This window comes from Bidens hawaiensis, unplaced genomic scaffold (assembly GCF_021521415.1).
Source record: "Bidens hawaiensis isolate Kalapana, Puna unplaced genomic scaffold, B.hawaiensis_p1.1 tig00060464_1, whole genome shotgun sequence".
In the NCBI taxonomy this organism is placed as follows: domain Eukaryota; kingdom Viridiplantae; phylum Streptophyta; class Magnoliopsida; order Asterales; family Asteraceae; genus Bidens; species Bidens hawaiensis.
Window position 1 is genome coordinate 16050 of NW_027500919.1, and position 16265 is coordinate 32314.

At 36.2% G+C, this 16265-nt stretch overlaps 2 protein-coding genes across 2 annotated transcripts; both read left to right on the forward strand.

Moving 5' to 3' along the window:
• Positions 1 to 873: 873 nt before the first annotated feature.
• Positions 874 to 4574, forward strand: LOC143603065 (uncharacterized). Its single transcript, XM_077079982.1, has 3 exons — positions 874 to 1454; positions 1549 to 1717; positions 4455 to 4574. Exons 1-3 carry the CDS (start codon positions 874 to 876, stop codon positions 4572 to 4574), a joined length of 870 nt encoding a protein of 289 aa, XP_076936097.1.
• A 5182-nt stretch (positions 4575 to 9756) lies between these two features.
• On the forward strand, positions 9757 to 10913 carry LOC143603066 (uncharacterized). The gene is made up of 2 exons (XM_077079983.1): positions 9757 to 10634; positions 10718 to 10913. Exons 1-2 carry the CDS (start codon positions 9757 to 9759, stop codon positions 10911 to 10913), a joined length of 1074 nt encoding a protein of 357 aa, XP_076936098.1.
• The last annotated feature ends 5352 nt before the right edge of the window (positions 10914 to 16265 follow it).

Consider the following 16265-nt stretch of genomic DNA (forward strand, 5'->3'; position numbering starts at 1 on the left):
AACGGACGTGAAAAACCCAACCAAATTTGCATAGACTCACCGCCAGGGACCAACAACGCTCGGGTTTTACCAACGCTCGAGTTTCACCGACCAACGCTATCCCAATGTTCCATCTCAATTTTTATAACTTTTTTTTGTTTTAGTTTCCGTACAATAACACATGTGATAGAAACTGACCGAACTCACGTCAACTTACCTCCTCAACACTTAGGCCCGGTAATGCTTGTGTCTTACCAACATTCGGATTTACCAACCTGCCCGGCGTAACGCGCCGGGTTAAAAACTAGTTATAAACAAACAAACTTTACTACATTTTCTTTAACGACTCTTAATCTACTCCTATTAAACATGTATAATTACATGTTGCAGAATTTAAACTCCCGACCTTTAAATTAGAGATGAAGCACCTTACTAGGGACAACAAAGTTACTACCCGTACCAAACAATTTATGTATATTTCATTTACTCTTCATTATTGTTGTTACAGTTAAGCGTAAAATAAATTACGTACTTTTTAGAATGCTACCAGCAAAACGGTCATTGGCGATTGCATCTTCTGTAACAAATCGTTGCAAATAGCCGTTTTAACTACTGTTTATATGAGTGTTTTAACTTTTTTAAGTACTATAAACAAGATTGTTAAATAAATCTTTTAGAATATTAATATAATACTGATACAATTGTCATAACTTCCCCCTTTTCTGTGATACGTTATTTGCTTTGATATTTTGGCCTTAATTTTAAAACTTTCAACAATATTGAGTAAATGGTATTTTATTACACCATCACATTAGACCGCATATTCACTATAAATAGGTAATCATTTCACCCAGTTAACCACACCTGAATTCCCAAGAAGATAAGCAAACTCCTATGGCAAACCCTTTTGCTTCATCAACACAATCCTCACTCTTTCCATTGACGTTCCCAAGCGTCAAAATCTCGAACGATGAGTATCATCATTTTTACAGTTACGAGCGTGCTCTATTTCATACCTTAGTTGCAGTTTTGCACTTTGGGGTGAATGAGGCAACACTCGTGATCGGGTTTCTATTGTGGCTGGAAAGAGGAGGGTATACCTCCTACGCTCTTGGTAAATTTTTTCACAATTCTTTGAGTGTGAGTGAAATCGATGAAGTTGCGGATGAGGTCCTTATATGCATTAAGTTCTTGCAGAAAACAGCAAGCAACCTGATGTCTGAGGGAAGCCGCAAAATCTGTAACATATCAAAGCTTCAATGTTTTCTTGATCAGAAAAGTATACATCTGGATGAGCTTTATGACTATGGCAATTTGATATATGATGAGGTTTGTTGCATTGCCACTGACGTTTCTGAGAAAGCTTTTGATGGCATGTTGAATTTGGTGACGCCGCCAGATCAACGTACCATCTTCCTGACCTTCTCTAAGGGTTACCCACTTTCTGCCGATGACGTTAGAGACTACTTCACCGGGTATATACATTAATGAACATCAATAATTATGGTGTTGTATATTTCTATGTTTTTATTTTTATTATTTTTTTAACTTCTCTTCTAATTTGATCAGTATGTTTGGAGATATCATTGAATCCATTCACATGCAACCAGTTGAATCAGATGGTCAGCCAATTTATGCTCGAATGGTGGTTCGCGATCCCTCTTGGGTTAGAAAAGTGATTAAGGGTGGTTGTCTGCGTGGAAAGTCACATTACGTTGTTAATAATAAACTTGTCAGGGTACGGAGATATGTCCCCAGGAAACCATGAAAGGATCGATATTTTATAACTTAGACTTTTTTCGTTTTCAGTTCGTTGTGTTTATTATGGAATATATATTGTAATTAATATGAGTAGTACCTATCTTAGTAGTTTCTGTTTCGTATAAATAATATAAACCAATAAATATCAGATCAGTGTTTTGTGTATGTGTTTTATAATGAAATGATGCCTTTGTGGTTCACTCGATTACATGTATCCTCCTGAAACATAATTTTCAAGGACGAGTTAGCTACAGGTTTCTTGATGTGTTACATATTAATCGGGATCTTAAGGATTTGTCTCAAAAGGGTGAAACTATAAAATTGGAGCATAACAATTTTAAAGTCTTCAATAATATGCAGAATAATCATGAACGAAACATTTGCTGGTAACCGAATCATCATCTGAATCTGGACCTAATTCATCTTCTTCGTCATCCAGGAAGTTACTCAACCCATTGCTCAAATTGAAATCCAGGATGATGTTCAAAATTATATGACATACAAGATAATATACAATTTGAGACCCATTTGGAAACTGAACCTGAATTATTCTCACATCTCCAAGCAATGAGAAAAATAGGTCTCCTCCACCTTATTACTAATTTGTTAACTCACTACCTATTGAGTCTCATGAGAATGTTCAACATATTTCAGAGGAAACTGGTGAACAAGGAGGTCCAAGTCTCCCAGATCCCATGATTCCGCTGAAGATAGTATTTCTTCCATTGCTGAGGAGGATATTAATATCAACATCATTAATTTGCTATTATTTGTGATTAACATTAATACTTATGCTATTAAGAAAAATTGTCAGGCAGCTTAGTATTTTGGGTGCAAAAGGCATACCGTTAACCAAACGGTTTTTTGGCGCCTAACCGCCTTAACGGTTACAAATGATGGTTGCCCATTTAGGGTTTTTCGTGAGCGCCGATACCTTTTTTTGGTACCAAGATTAATTCAAACAATTTGATTAATCCAAATTTCTATTTATCCCAATTCTTGTTTGTATTGTGCTTCTGATTTCCAAGAAATTGGTTTCAAAGCCATATAATTCTCACAAAAAAACATCTGCTTTCCTATGATCCAAAACAAAGGACAATGGAAGGAATTCACGGAAGCAGAAAATCGAATAAGTGATGGCAGGCGCCTGTGTTATTATTGCAGGGAGCCCGGTCATAAACTCAAGCATTGCAAACTCAAGGATCAAGATGAAGTGACATCACTGATTCAGCACGCAATTAATATGGGGATTCAATATCAGTCTTGAACCAATGACTACGTTGATTAATACAGTGTCCGGAACAGACCAGGGACTTTGGCCTAGAACCATCTTACGCAGGATTTACCCCAATTTGAAAAGAAAAATAAAAATTCAGTTGGGGTTGAAACTTGTGCAACAAAATCTGAAATTCTGTTCATACGGGGCGTGGGGCAAGTAACCCTTAATTTTTTATTTTTATTTTTTTTTAAAACTAACCCTTAATATGAATTGAAAATTGTTAACCTTTCAAAGCATATTTTATGTTCCAGATTTTGATAAAAGTGTTCTCAGTCTGGAACAATTAAGGTTACAAGGTTCAAATTATGGTTTGAGGGACATAAGTGCGAAATCTGTCCCATGCTCGAAAAAGAACATAAAATTATGAAATAGTTGTATCAATAAACTAGAATGGATCATTTGAGAAAAAAAATTGTCTTTTAGGAGAAGATATTGAATATGAATTATTGGAAAAAAGTCGTATCTTGATTCTTTTTTTTCAAGAATTTTCTATAAATGAATCTTCTCCGATGACCCAAATTGGTTAAGGTTAATTGTTGAAGCAGTGGAATCTAATTCATTCAATGATTGCATAACGCTTCTTGATTTAGTTGACAACAGTGATGATCTTTATAAATACAAAGATCAATTATGTGTAAAGTTTCTACACATGTTAGATTGGTTCTTCAATTTCTACTTGAAACTTTCAAAGCCAATCTCTCAAGTTCCGATCGATGATCGAACACTAACTAAATGAGAACCCAGTGACATGAGCTGTGACTTTGGCCCTCTGAACTTGGTCCTCAGTAACGATTTCTTCCTGAGGTGGCTTGTCCTCGATGGCGTAAGCAGGCGGTGTGGATCTTCTTCCCGTCAGTGGCTGTTTAGTCGATTATTGATATCTTGAACTTGGCTATGATACCGATTCAAGCCCCGATTGATAATCAAACATGAACTAAACGACTAACTCTCGTTTATATTAATCAAAATATATATCTCAAAAAACTTATTACAATCTCTCAAACCCTAACTTGGTTTGACTCTTGATGAACCCTAACTCGATTGCATCTCATGTGTTCTTCTTTGATGAACCCTAACTCCATTAATCTCACATATTCTATAATATCAAACCATTACTCGGTTTATATAGACTAACCTAACTAGCTAGCCAAGACATTACCAATTACAATTACAAAACAATTAGGAAACAAATTGTAATTAAGAAGCATAACCAAGTATGACCAACTTGTCAATATTGGTCCATCAACTTGTCCCACCTTTGATTGAATGAAACAAGATAATTGACTTATTCGAGGTATTCATTGCTGTTAAAAGTGGTGGCATGAAGCATGTGATAGGTACAACCTTTCGACTATTATTGCCAAATATCTGGGACTAGAATATGAAGATGATATGATGGTAAAAGGGCTCTATTTGAAATATCTTAATGCAATAGAAGCAGAAGAGTGCAGAGTTAGAAAAGGAGAAGGCCGTGTTGATGGAGAAGGTGGCTAAGTTGGAGAAGGATAGAGAGGATGACAAAGCTCTCATTGCAAGTCAACGCTCCTTGGATTGAAGTTCTTCAAAAGCGAGTGCACAGTCAGCAAACGTTATTGACTAATTAATCACTATCACTCGCTCGACAACATGAGGAGGGTTTGAGGCTGGAGTCAAGAATCTCCTATCTAGAAAGTGACTTGCTGTCGTCCTCTCGCCTTGAAACAAAATTGAAGGATGACTTGGAGAAGGAGACTGACAAGATGCTGCTTGAGACTGAACGCTTAGAGGCAAGGATTGCTATGCTTGAGAGTGATCTAGGTTCGTCGGACTCTTATTGGAGAAAATGTTGAGCTAATGTCTAATAATGAAAGATTGAAGATGAAGTTGGAGGAATAAGATCGTTTTAATGAAGTCCAACTAAAGATCAATGAAGACCTGGCCATCAAATATCTAGCAGCCTCGGAATTAATGAAAATAACAGATCAAGACATTGATGATCTTAAAGGTCGTTTAAGGAAAGTCTTTAGAGGATGGGAGAACTCTGACAATGAAGATGAAGAAGATAGAGGAAGAAAGGATAGTCTGTCATGGCTTGTCATGCCTGGTCCTGATGCTGGTGTGAGCGGTAGTGGTGAGCTCATGTTTTGCTTACCAGTGGTGATGAAACTGTGGTTGGTACAATTGTGACTAGTAGTACTGCTGGTGCAGAAGTTGCTACCATAACTCCGGATGTTGGAGATTCTAAGCTGATGATGACGAGGAAGCAGATGATGAACTTGATGATAATGAGGAGGAGGATGATGAGGATGATGCGATGGATAGCTTTGATGAAGAAACAGATGGTGATGATGATGACGATGGAAATAATGATGGTGGAAATGGTGAGTGGAGTGGAGTAAATACACAAACCGCTCCACACGATGACTTGCCACGTGATAACCCCTCTGCCAGTGAGGCAGCTAAACGATTCAGGGATCGGGATGCTGCATTGGAGGAAGACTTTAAATCAAATTTTAATGTTGATGAAATTGAAGGTGCCCAATCACCAGTCAAGGAATCAACAGCGATATCTAACATTAACGATGACATCAACTACTCTCCACGCCCTAATACACCAGAACAAGAGGCCAGAGAGATCCAGCTCCTGAGGTTGAAACTATTGTTGCCCTTCCTGTTGCTGATACCTCTTTAATGCCAAGACCTAAGAAGAAATGGCACTTCATGAATAATCGTGGGAGTGCTCATTGAAGAAATTATCCCTACCACGATGAGAGCCAGTCTTAGGCTATCAGAAGGGGAAACAGAGACATCACCTACATGCATCACACTGTCTGTGCTCGACATGAACTACTTCCGAAGAGCAGTGGGTGATGGGGCAGGAGAGAAAAAGCTTGAAGGATGGTTCAAGCAACACATGAACAGAGAGTCAAAGGTTGATTACCCCAACTTCTAGCTGAACAAGGGGAGACTTTCAAGCATCCTACTGAGATTGATCCCATCACCGGCAAACGAAGAAAAGCCTAGAGATACAAAACGTCTAAGGAAGGGAGAGAAATCTACCATGAAGAACCATTCGAGCCAAATCTACTTCATGATTTCTTATGCTTGGAATTCAATAATAATACAGACGAAGCGGTAATTCAGTATCGAACCATGCATCCACTTCGTGTGTTCGATGAACACGAATTAATGGGTGTCAGCAAGGAAGACATTTTGAAGCTATACAAGTCTCCTGTGCATACACTTGAAGACCATGGCAAAGAAAACACATACCAGATAGTCGAAAAGTTCAACAGGTTAGTACGACGACTTGTTGAGGATCAACTACAGGACTATGGATGTCTGGCGTATGAGATCGACTGAAGACGGAAGCTGAAGAAATAATACTAAAGACTAGATTGAGATTGTTGGGCCCTGTTTTGTTATTTAATCTTTTGTATTATTTAGTGTTGTTATTGCTAGTATTGCGTTAGCTTTCGTTTAGTCTTTGTAATGTTTGGGCCTAAGGACTTGTAATGAATAGCCCATTGGGTCCCGAAATAATGAAAGATGAGTGCATGGAACTTGCATTATAAATAGTGCAAGCTTCCATGCACAAAACATCTTTTTTAACAAAATCTTATCCATACTTCACCAACTCTTCCTGCTTCCTCTCTTTCCTTACTTCTTTCGGAAATAATATAAACACAACAAGATCCCACATCTCAGTTACCTACAAGTGATTTCCGCTAGCTTGTAGTGAGATTGGTCCAAGAACATAGTTGTTTGATCTGTTCTAGGGAATTACAGTGAATTGTATTCAACACACTGCTATTTAAATGAGAAGTTTAGTATAAAAGATTTTGGGGTGCAAAAGTATTTCCTGGGTATTGAAGTTGCAAGAACAAAAGAAGGTCTCGTTTTAAGTTAAAGGAAGTATACATTGGATATTCTTGTGTTGTCGTCCTCGTCAATTTCCTATGGAACAACATTTAAATCCTGGCAAAGCCGATGGAAGTCCTTGAAATACAACAAACACGTATAAAGTACCAAAGTTACTAAACTAAACGATTAAAACAACTAAAATAACTAACAAAACTATATACAAATAAACCGAACATCAGTTGATGCTAGTAGGTATAGATGCCTCATTAGTCAGTTGTTATATCTTCAGGCTACTAGACCTGATATTGCGTTTGGGGTTAATGTCCTCAGCCAATTTGTGGCTGGCCCGAGAGAAACCCATGTGGAAGTTCCGTATCATGTTTTCATTATTTGAAAGGTATACCGGGACAATGTAAACTTCTTCCTAAAGAGGGTGCTTTTAATCTTGTCACTTACTGTGATTCTGATTTGTTGGGGATGTCCCTTCTCTAGACAATCCAGGTCTGGTTATTTATTACTTTTGGGAGGAGCTCCAATTTCTTGGAAATCCAAGAAGCAGGGCTGTGGTATCACGCTCCTCAGCTGAAGCAGAATATCGCTCTATGGCATCTACTGTTAGTGAAATTCTTTGGATGCGGTGGTTATTGACTTTGCTTGATATTAATAAGATAGGGGACCGACACCTTTATTAAGTGATAATCAAGCTACTCGTCACATTGCAAATAAACCATGTTTTTCATTAACGTATAAAAATGTTGAGATGGATTGTCGCTTTGTATGAGAACATGTCGAGTCGAAAGAGATTCAAACGATGAATATTGATTTCAAGTCTCAAATTACTGATTTACTCATGAAACCTTTGGGTGGGCCACAACTCCGATTTTTACTTGGAAAGTTGGGTGTTCGTGACCAGCACATTCCAACTTGAGGGGAGTATACTTATCTCTTTATTTTTGGAGTTTATTGTTTAGCTCGGTTATTTAAACCTTGTAACTTTGCTTGAGAATTTTTTCAATAATAATGTACGCAATTCTCCTCTGATTACCGACTTGAATACTTGTAGTAGTAGTAGTACTCAAGAACATCAAGATTGTGCGTAGGATATGTTTTTAAGCAATGTGTAAGCACCATGCTTATAATACATATCAACATAGTTGCACTTGGGGGTAAAAATATTGATATTTTTTATTAGTTTCATAAATGTTTTGATTCCGCTATATTAATAATATGTGTATAAGTAACAATCACCTTTTTTTTTCATTTTATGAAATATATTGGGAAATTTGCTTTTTCTTGTCACTGCATTTCACATAAAAGTTTTGTTAGTAATAAAAGTGTTAATTAATTTAATGAGTTTATTTGTTTAACTAAATGAGTTACTGCATGTTCAAAACATTTTGAGCATATATTATTAACTTTTTGAATAGTTTCTATGGCTAACTATGAAATAAGTTGAATGTCAGTTAATGTATAATAATATATGAATTTTAGCTATTCTTTTGAAATTTCTTACACAAATTTGATATCATGATATTATAATATTGTTATAATTCTTATAATATCTCAGTATTAGTAGCATCACCTTGTCTTTTTGTGAAATGTAACCGAAATTAAAATCTATAGGTTTTTATCTGGTCCTGGACACAATATTTCAGATGATTACAAAAAGTTTGTTGGAAATAAAAATGTTAATTAATTGTGTTTACTTGGTCAACATAACTTCTGTCTTTATTTACACATATTTGTACTTTTCTAAATAAAAAGACATAAAAGTAGTAAAATTGACGGTTTTTACATGCAACATTTGAAAATTGTACCCAACAACGTCATGATTACGAAAAAAGTTTAAATAGAAAATAACAACAATCATACCTAGTAAAAATCTTGTTAATAGCAAGGCTATTAGAAGAGTCTGAGGATGATAAGATATAGGCAAATCATACCTCTATTCAAATAACAAATGACTGAGAGATTGTTTCCATGGATACTGCAGAAAAAAATGTAAAATATTGTCACATAAGTGTAAATAAGTTAAAAGGCTCAAGTATATATTTACCTTATACATAAATATATTTAATAACTAGTTTTTAAAAACTCCATCATGTTTCATTACAATTAGCATTGCCCATGTCAATTAATTACAATTTTTATGCTTTGGTTATGATTACTAATCAAGAGCATACATAATACTTCCTCACTTAGTATCCATAAAGCAAAAGTCACTACATGTTCAAACAATTTATGTGTATATCATTAGTCTTAATGTAGTTTTTATGGTTAAGTGTAAAAAAATGTATATTTTGTTACTAAAACTACTAGAAAACCGGGCAATTACAATCGCATTTTTGGTGGTAAGTCGGTCGCAAATAGTCTTTTAACTATTATTTTAAAAATGTATGTAGATTCTAAATAATATTCTCAAAGTTCTTAAAAAAGTTTGTTAGTATAATAATAATAATAAGTAGCAATTAATCAGGATTAATAGAGATAAATTGGATTGGAATTTATATGTAATTTTTCAAATAATAATAATAATTAACAGTGATATAATTGTTATAATTAATTCCTTATTTTCAGAGATGCTTTATTGCATAATTATTTTGGTGTCTTTTTTTTTAATGGCAAATTAATGCAACACCAATTTTTGTCCACTATGGGGCTTGAACCCTCACTATTTAGGAGGTTTCCACCTTATGAAACACCTTGATACCATTGAACTACAAGTCCTTTGGTAATATTTTGGTCTTCATTAAAAGTTTTCGAGAATATCGTGTAAATGATATTTTGGTCTTTTACACCCATCGCAGTAGACAGCAGAATCTCTATAAATCCCCAAACCATTCACCCAATTAATTAAACACACTTCTGAATTCCCAAAAGATAAATCAACTCCTATGGCAAACCCATTTGCTTCATCAAAACAGCCCTCACTCTTTCCTATGACATTTCCAAACCTCAAAATTTCAAAGGACGAGTACCATCTATTTTACAATTACGAGCGAGCCCTTTTCAAAATCCTCCTTGGATTGCAACATGAGGTTGTCGATGCAAAACTAGTGATCGGGTTTCTATTGTGGCTAGAAAGAGGAGGGTATACCTCATACCCTCTTGGTAAAACTTTCATCAATTATTTGTCCTTGGATGCAATCAATGAAGTTGTTGATGAGGTGCTTATATGCATCAAGTTTTTGCAGAAGAAAGCAAGCAACTTGATGTTTGAGGGAAGCAGCAATAGCTATAACATATCAAAGCTTCAGTGTTTTCTTGATCGGAAACGAATACATCTAGATGAGATTTATCACTCTAGTGATTTGATATGTGATGAGGTGTATTGCATCACCCACGAGGTTTCTGCAAAAGCTTTTGATGACATTTTGGAACAATATCGCTCTCCTATTCGGACTCCTGCGATGTTCCCTCACAGAGACTTCTCTTTCGCACACAGTGTTAGTGGTCCAGTACTGGCATTTCAAGAAGCACCGTCAAATGGAGTGGCAAACCAAGATTCGATATTTATGCAAGCCCATCAGATGGCTCATCAATATCAACATCAACAGATGGTTGCTTGTGTCCCTCCTGTGACCGAATTCAGGCCATCCACATTTTTAGGCCAGAACCAGGCATATACGGGCCACCAAACTTCTCAAAATAATACCCGATTACTAGAACAAGAGCCAGATGAAGTGGTACCACCAGATGATAGGACAATCTTCCTCACATTTTCTAAAGGTTACCCAATCTCTGCCGATGATGTTACACAGTACTTCTGCGGGTATATATAAAAGATGATCAATTCCAGTATTTTCGTGTTTTATATTTCTGTGTGTTTGTTTTAACTTTTTTTTATTTGAGCAGATTGTTTGGAGATTGCATTCAGTCCATTCACATGCAACCAGTTGTACCAGGTAGTCAACCACTTTTTGCTCGAATGGTGGTTCGCGATCTGTCTTCGGTTAGAGCAGTGATTGGGAATGGCCCGGATGGAAAGTCAAGATACGTTATTAACGGAAAGCATGTCTGGGCCCGGAAATTTGTCCCCCGGATACCATAAAAGGATATTTAATTAACATAGACTTTTATCGGTTACAATTTGTTGTTTTAATCATCAAGACGAGTAATATCTGACTTAGATGTTTCGGTTTCGTATAAATAATATAGACAAATGATTACTAGATCAATGTTTTATGACGTGTTTTTTTTTTACGAGCGTTTACTATATAGAGTAAACATGAACAGCACACTGTTAGCTACGACAATTTACCTTGTTCGATGTAACATTGACTTCGGCATCAGGCGGATGATGACACGGGGACACGGCATCAGAGGACGTCAGCCGGTTGTTGTGGTTATTCGCTATAGGAGTTGTAATTCAACGTGGTTTTCTTTAATGATAATAACCATATATATAAATTTACAAAGCAACCTCTTATTTAGAGATAGGATTGTAGGACCCAGGAGATCACGATTAAATCAACAATCAAGACCATAACAAAGAAGAAAAACAACAAGGGATGAAATCCAAAACAAAAACTTTATTGATCGAACAAGACACAATCTTTATTATATGAACAACGTTGTTACAAGAAACTTACGTCGAAAGAAAAAAGAGAAACAATCAAGAATTCAAGGGAATTCAAAATAAAATTTCAAAAGGTTCAAAATTCAAATTGCAAGACTAACTGAGGTTCAGTGCAGTTCAAATCAAGATAACTATCAATGCAAATGGACTATGGGAATTGATGGAACCCACTGCAGAGACACAGCTTGATACCAAATGTAGGACTGCAATTGCGTATTCATTTCAGTCATTGTCAAGATTTAATTATTCAAGTAGCAAAACACAAAGATACAAAACAAGTAGGGGACGCATTAAAAACTAGACGCATAGGTGTTGTCGAGTGCAAAACGTAAAAATACAAACTCTGAAATCAGCATTTGAAATGGTGTGAATGATACGGTAGACAATTTTCGGCTGAGTAGCCTTGTCTACAAAGCAAATAGCTCGGGCTCTTACTTCGATGACTTAAGGGTAAGCAAACTTATTAATTCAATACCTGAGTGTTTGATCACAAATAGTTGCTTCCGTAGAACAATACTCGGACTTGAAAGGTTAAAAACCTATAAGAAAGCATTCGCTCCAAGGAAGATTCAGATAAATGAACCGATTATACCAACAAACTTTTGCGTAGATGCCATGCCATGAACGAAGAATGGGCATGGACACAATTTAGATTTACTATAGTAGAGGTAGGTTCCAATAGGGATATGGAAGAGGCCCAGGCAGAACCAATTACCAACAAAGAGAAGGACATAACTATTTTGAACCAAGAAGAAATACAAATACCTATAACAAGTATCATAGAAATGAAACGGATAAAAAGATAACAGGAAAATTCAAGGTGGAAGGGGGAGGCAAGGAGGTCGACCGACCCGGCCCAAACACCGCGCTAGACCTGAATTTTTTTTTTTAGTTTATAATATTTCTTTAAAAAAATATATGTATTCTAAATGTTTAAACCAAATTACTCAATTTATTAAGCAATGTTTATATAAAAAAAAATTGTGCAGCCCAAGTCATAGCAAATAAGCTCATTTAAAAATTAATTGTTTAAGACCTATATAAAAAAACTATTTTTACTAAATGCCCAAATTTTTTCTCGCCTTCGGCCCAAAAATTTTTAGCGATTCTTGGAGACGGCCTTGAGTTGGACACAACGTTTGACAATGCTCAAAAACCAACCAGACCCAAGAATCACATTTGTACAAGAAACCGAGGAATCAATATTACTAATGGCAACCTTTGAACACAATAAAATATTTCACCTAGATGCTCTATTTATTGACACAGAGACCAAAGGAACATTTTTCGTTGGCAGTTGTGCAGGCAACCACATGCCGAAGAATGTTCATACTTTACTAAACTAAACGAAGACATAACAGAAAGAGTCGAATTTGGAGACGGATCATGTATAGAAATAATAAGGAAAAGGGTCCGTCCTTTTCAAATGCAAAAGGGAGAACAAGACTAATCACCAAAGTCTACTTCATACCTCACTTATGTAGTAATGAAGAATGAACATCTTTGGATAAGAGACTTAAATGAAAGATTGCTATTAAAAGTCCAAGGTCAAGAAACAGGCTGTCCAAAAATGAACTACGCATGGCATCACTAGTCTGTCTCCTCTAACAAATCGAAGATAAAACTTGGCTAAGGTATGACGGGCTATGGCATCCAAACTGCAACTCATTATAACTTCTAAAAAAGCGAATGGCATGGGGAATTCCTAACACAGAACACCCAACACAATTATGTGAGGTATGTCTTGCGGGAAACAAAGTAGAACGGCACTCCTACACAGGCCACATTTGGAGAAATCACACCCAAAACAGAGCTAGGTAATCATCATTTCATCCTACTGGTCAACCAATACTCATGCTACTTGTGCATATATATGTTAAAAACAAAAGATCAAGTATATAAAATATTCAAAAAATTAAAAGGGAAGTCAGATCCAAACCAGAGAAAATCTAAAACAATTTAGAACCGACCTTGGTACGGAACTCACTACAAATTTGCTTATGAGAATCTGTAAAAACAAATGAGTCTTATGTCAATTCACGGCACCTTACTCCTGCCAACTTAAGCACAATAAGGAGCATACTTAAACCCATCAAAATGCTTCAAGATTTTTTGGCTGACAGAACTCCCCATGTGGTGTGCATACTAAACCGTGTACTTAGTGTTGTAAAACGTGACCTAGACGGCCAAGTGCCTTGTGTTGGCCCCAATTGATGAAGATCTTTGCAAATTATTTGATAATAAGAATAAATGAACAAAGGTTGAACAAACAAACTATTTGTTGAAACTTTGATGTCTTTAATACAACTAATCTGACCCCTATTTATACATCATGAACAGGTACGTTCGTTAAAGTCAAGACCTTTCAAACTAAACCTTGACATCTGTCCATGGAAGTTATAACTTTCCATCTTGACACTTCTAATCCCTAGACTTTACATACTCTATTAAAACACAACTAAACATAGTTTTAACTATTACAATATGACCCCTTGTACTTCTGATGATGAGTTATTAACACTACATTCACCCCCTTAATCACGATCATCTTCTTCAAGATCTACTTACAGCAACGTTGATTCCTCGCCCTCATTCTGGATCAAGTTCGTCTCCTCTCTCCTTTCCTAATTTGGACATTCATTTCTATAATGTACAAGTTCATTGCATTTGTGACATCTTACGTGAATATTGTCATGTTGCACTCCACCATTGCGTTATCGCCTTGACCTTTTACTGGCATACGACCTTTCCCTCGTCCAGGTCCAAAGTTCTTTCCACAACCGCAATGCTCACACTTCTTGTGTTTATCCTTCCTTTTACCATCTACTCCGCTAAACAGCAATCTACTAGACACGTCTTCCTCCTTATTTTGTTTCTTCGTGCGTTCCTCGACAGCCTTTAATCTCCCAACCGCATCTTGAAATGGCATCATGTTAAGATCAAGAAACTGTTCGATTGAAGTAGCAATCTAACAAACTTTTCGGTACATAACCCAAAAGTTGTCGAACCAATTTTTCTCATTCATTGTATGCCCAAGACTGTTTGCTTGTGAGGCAATCTCATTGATTTTTCCCACATAGACATCGAGTGATTCACTAACATTCATTTTAAGAGATTCAAACTCTGACTCGAGTGTCTCGATACGCACCTCCTTAACCCTATAAACTCCCACAATTTGCCATACCATGTTTCCAGGAATTGCTTGGTATAGTATTGTAATTGTCGTATTATTCTTATTCTCATCAACTGCAATGCATGCTTTTTGTTCAATTGCTTCTCATATTCTGTGAACATTAAAAAGTGCTTTAATCTTTATAGCCCAGATGATATAATTTGTTTCATTGAGAATCGGCCATTGGAAAGTCGTAGATGTCCTTCCATCCTTTGTTGTTGCAACTTCTTTGTCTTTCGACTGAACCATTTTCCGTGTCTTCTTTTTCCCTGTTCTGGTTAAATTTTATTTCCTCAAGTACTAATATGATGAACTTTTATTTATATCTCTCAACCCAAAATAAAAGTAATCCTACTAATTATACATGTAATATTTGTAAAAATACAAAAACAAAAACAAAAAACAAGCTTGGTTTCTTTGATCCGCTGGTTTTGATCAAACTTGCCTCGTTAATGATAGTCAATCTCGCCTTCTGCTAATGATTATCAATCCTGTTTCTCCCGCTATTGACAATCAAACCTGCTTCTCCGTTGTTGATCTCGATCAATCCCGCTGCGTTGATAACCAATCCTGCTTTCTGCTAATGATTATCAAACCTGCCTTCCTGCTAACGAGCTTAATCCCCTGACCAGAGATCTCTGAACCATTGTTTTCCTTCTCTAACAATTAAATTCACCCTTGTTTTATAATCATGTTTTCTGCTTGATAGAAAAATAATACAAAACTACAAACTGATCTTTTTTCTACTTCCCTTCTCTAATTGAAACCATAAAAGCAATACCTGATATTTTTCTCTTTCTTTCTCTAAGCGATCTGATCAAACATAAAGAGATAGAAAAACACTTATCTGGATTGTCTGGCAACGTTCTTGAATCAATCTTGATAGATTCTTGATTTGTTTTTTATTTGTTTTTTAAATACCCTCTTGTTTGGATTCTTCAACACTATTTTGTTGGAACAGATTAAGTTTATCCTAATCTTCAATTTCTGATTCGTGTTATACCCACACAAACCACCATCGCTGCCGTTTATGTGCCGCCGGATATAACCACCACTGCCGCCTTGCTGTGCCGGAAAAACTGAGCGGCCGAAAGAAACCACCGCTGCCACTGCCGCTGCCCCTGTTCTTCACCAGAAATCACAGCCAACAACGCCACAATAAATCTGGAATTGATTTATTGAAATTGAAACCTATAATCGTCACAGACTTGTAAAATGAGAAGCGGTCGCAACATTTGGGACTGGTTTTATGCTCACAACATTTGTGGCCGTTTTTGTAGTCGCAAAATCCAGCTACATATGTTTTTCCTACGGCATTATTGGTTAAAATAGTCGCAGCATGGCAATTGCTACGATTTCTCGAGTTTCTTGTTGAAATTCATAGTTGAACTTTTATGCATCAATATTGCTGATACTGATACACTAGTGCGGATCCACTGGAATTTAATATTACAGTGATATTTTGATATTGACCAAATTAAATAGAAAGGAGCCAGAGAGAAAATAAGAAAGAGGTTGAATCAATTTTCTGAACATATAGCAAACTACTCCTTGAAAGGATTATAAGGAAAATACTCTAGGCCACAAACTAAAAGCACTATGGATAATTAATCGCCATACGCGACAAGTTTTGGATTGACCATTCATTTGTA

What these genes read in the sequence shown, in the direction of transcription:
- LOC143603065 (XM_077079982.1), top strand. Translation starts at nt 874, where the DNA reads ATGGCAAACCCTTTTGCTTCATCAACACAATCCTCACTCTTTCCATTG. An exon ending in GTTAGAGACTACTTCACCGG is followed by an intron (nt 1,455 to 1,548) that starts GTATATACATTA and finishes TAATTTGATCAG; the next exon opens with TATGTTTGGAGATATCATTG. An exon ending in TTAATAATAAACTTGTCAGG is followed by an intron (nt 1,718 to 4,454) that starts GTACGGAGATAT and finishes TTAATGCAATAG; the next exon opens with AAGCAGAAGAGTGCAGAGTT.
- LOC143603066 (XM_077079983.1), top strand. Translation starts at nt 9,757, where the DNA reads ATGGCAAACCCATTTGCTTCATCAAAACAGCCCTCACTCTTTCCTATG. An exon ending in GTTACACAGTACTTCTGCGG is followed by an intron (nt 10,635 to 10,717) that starts GTATATATAAAA and finishes TTATTTGAGCAG; the next exon opens with ATTGTTTGGAGATTGCATTC.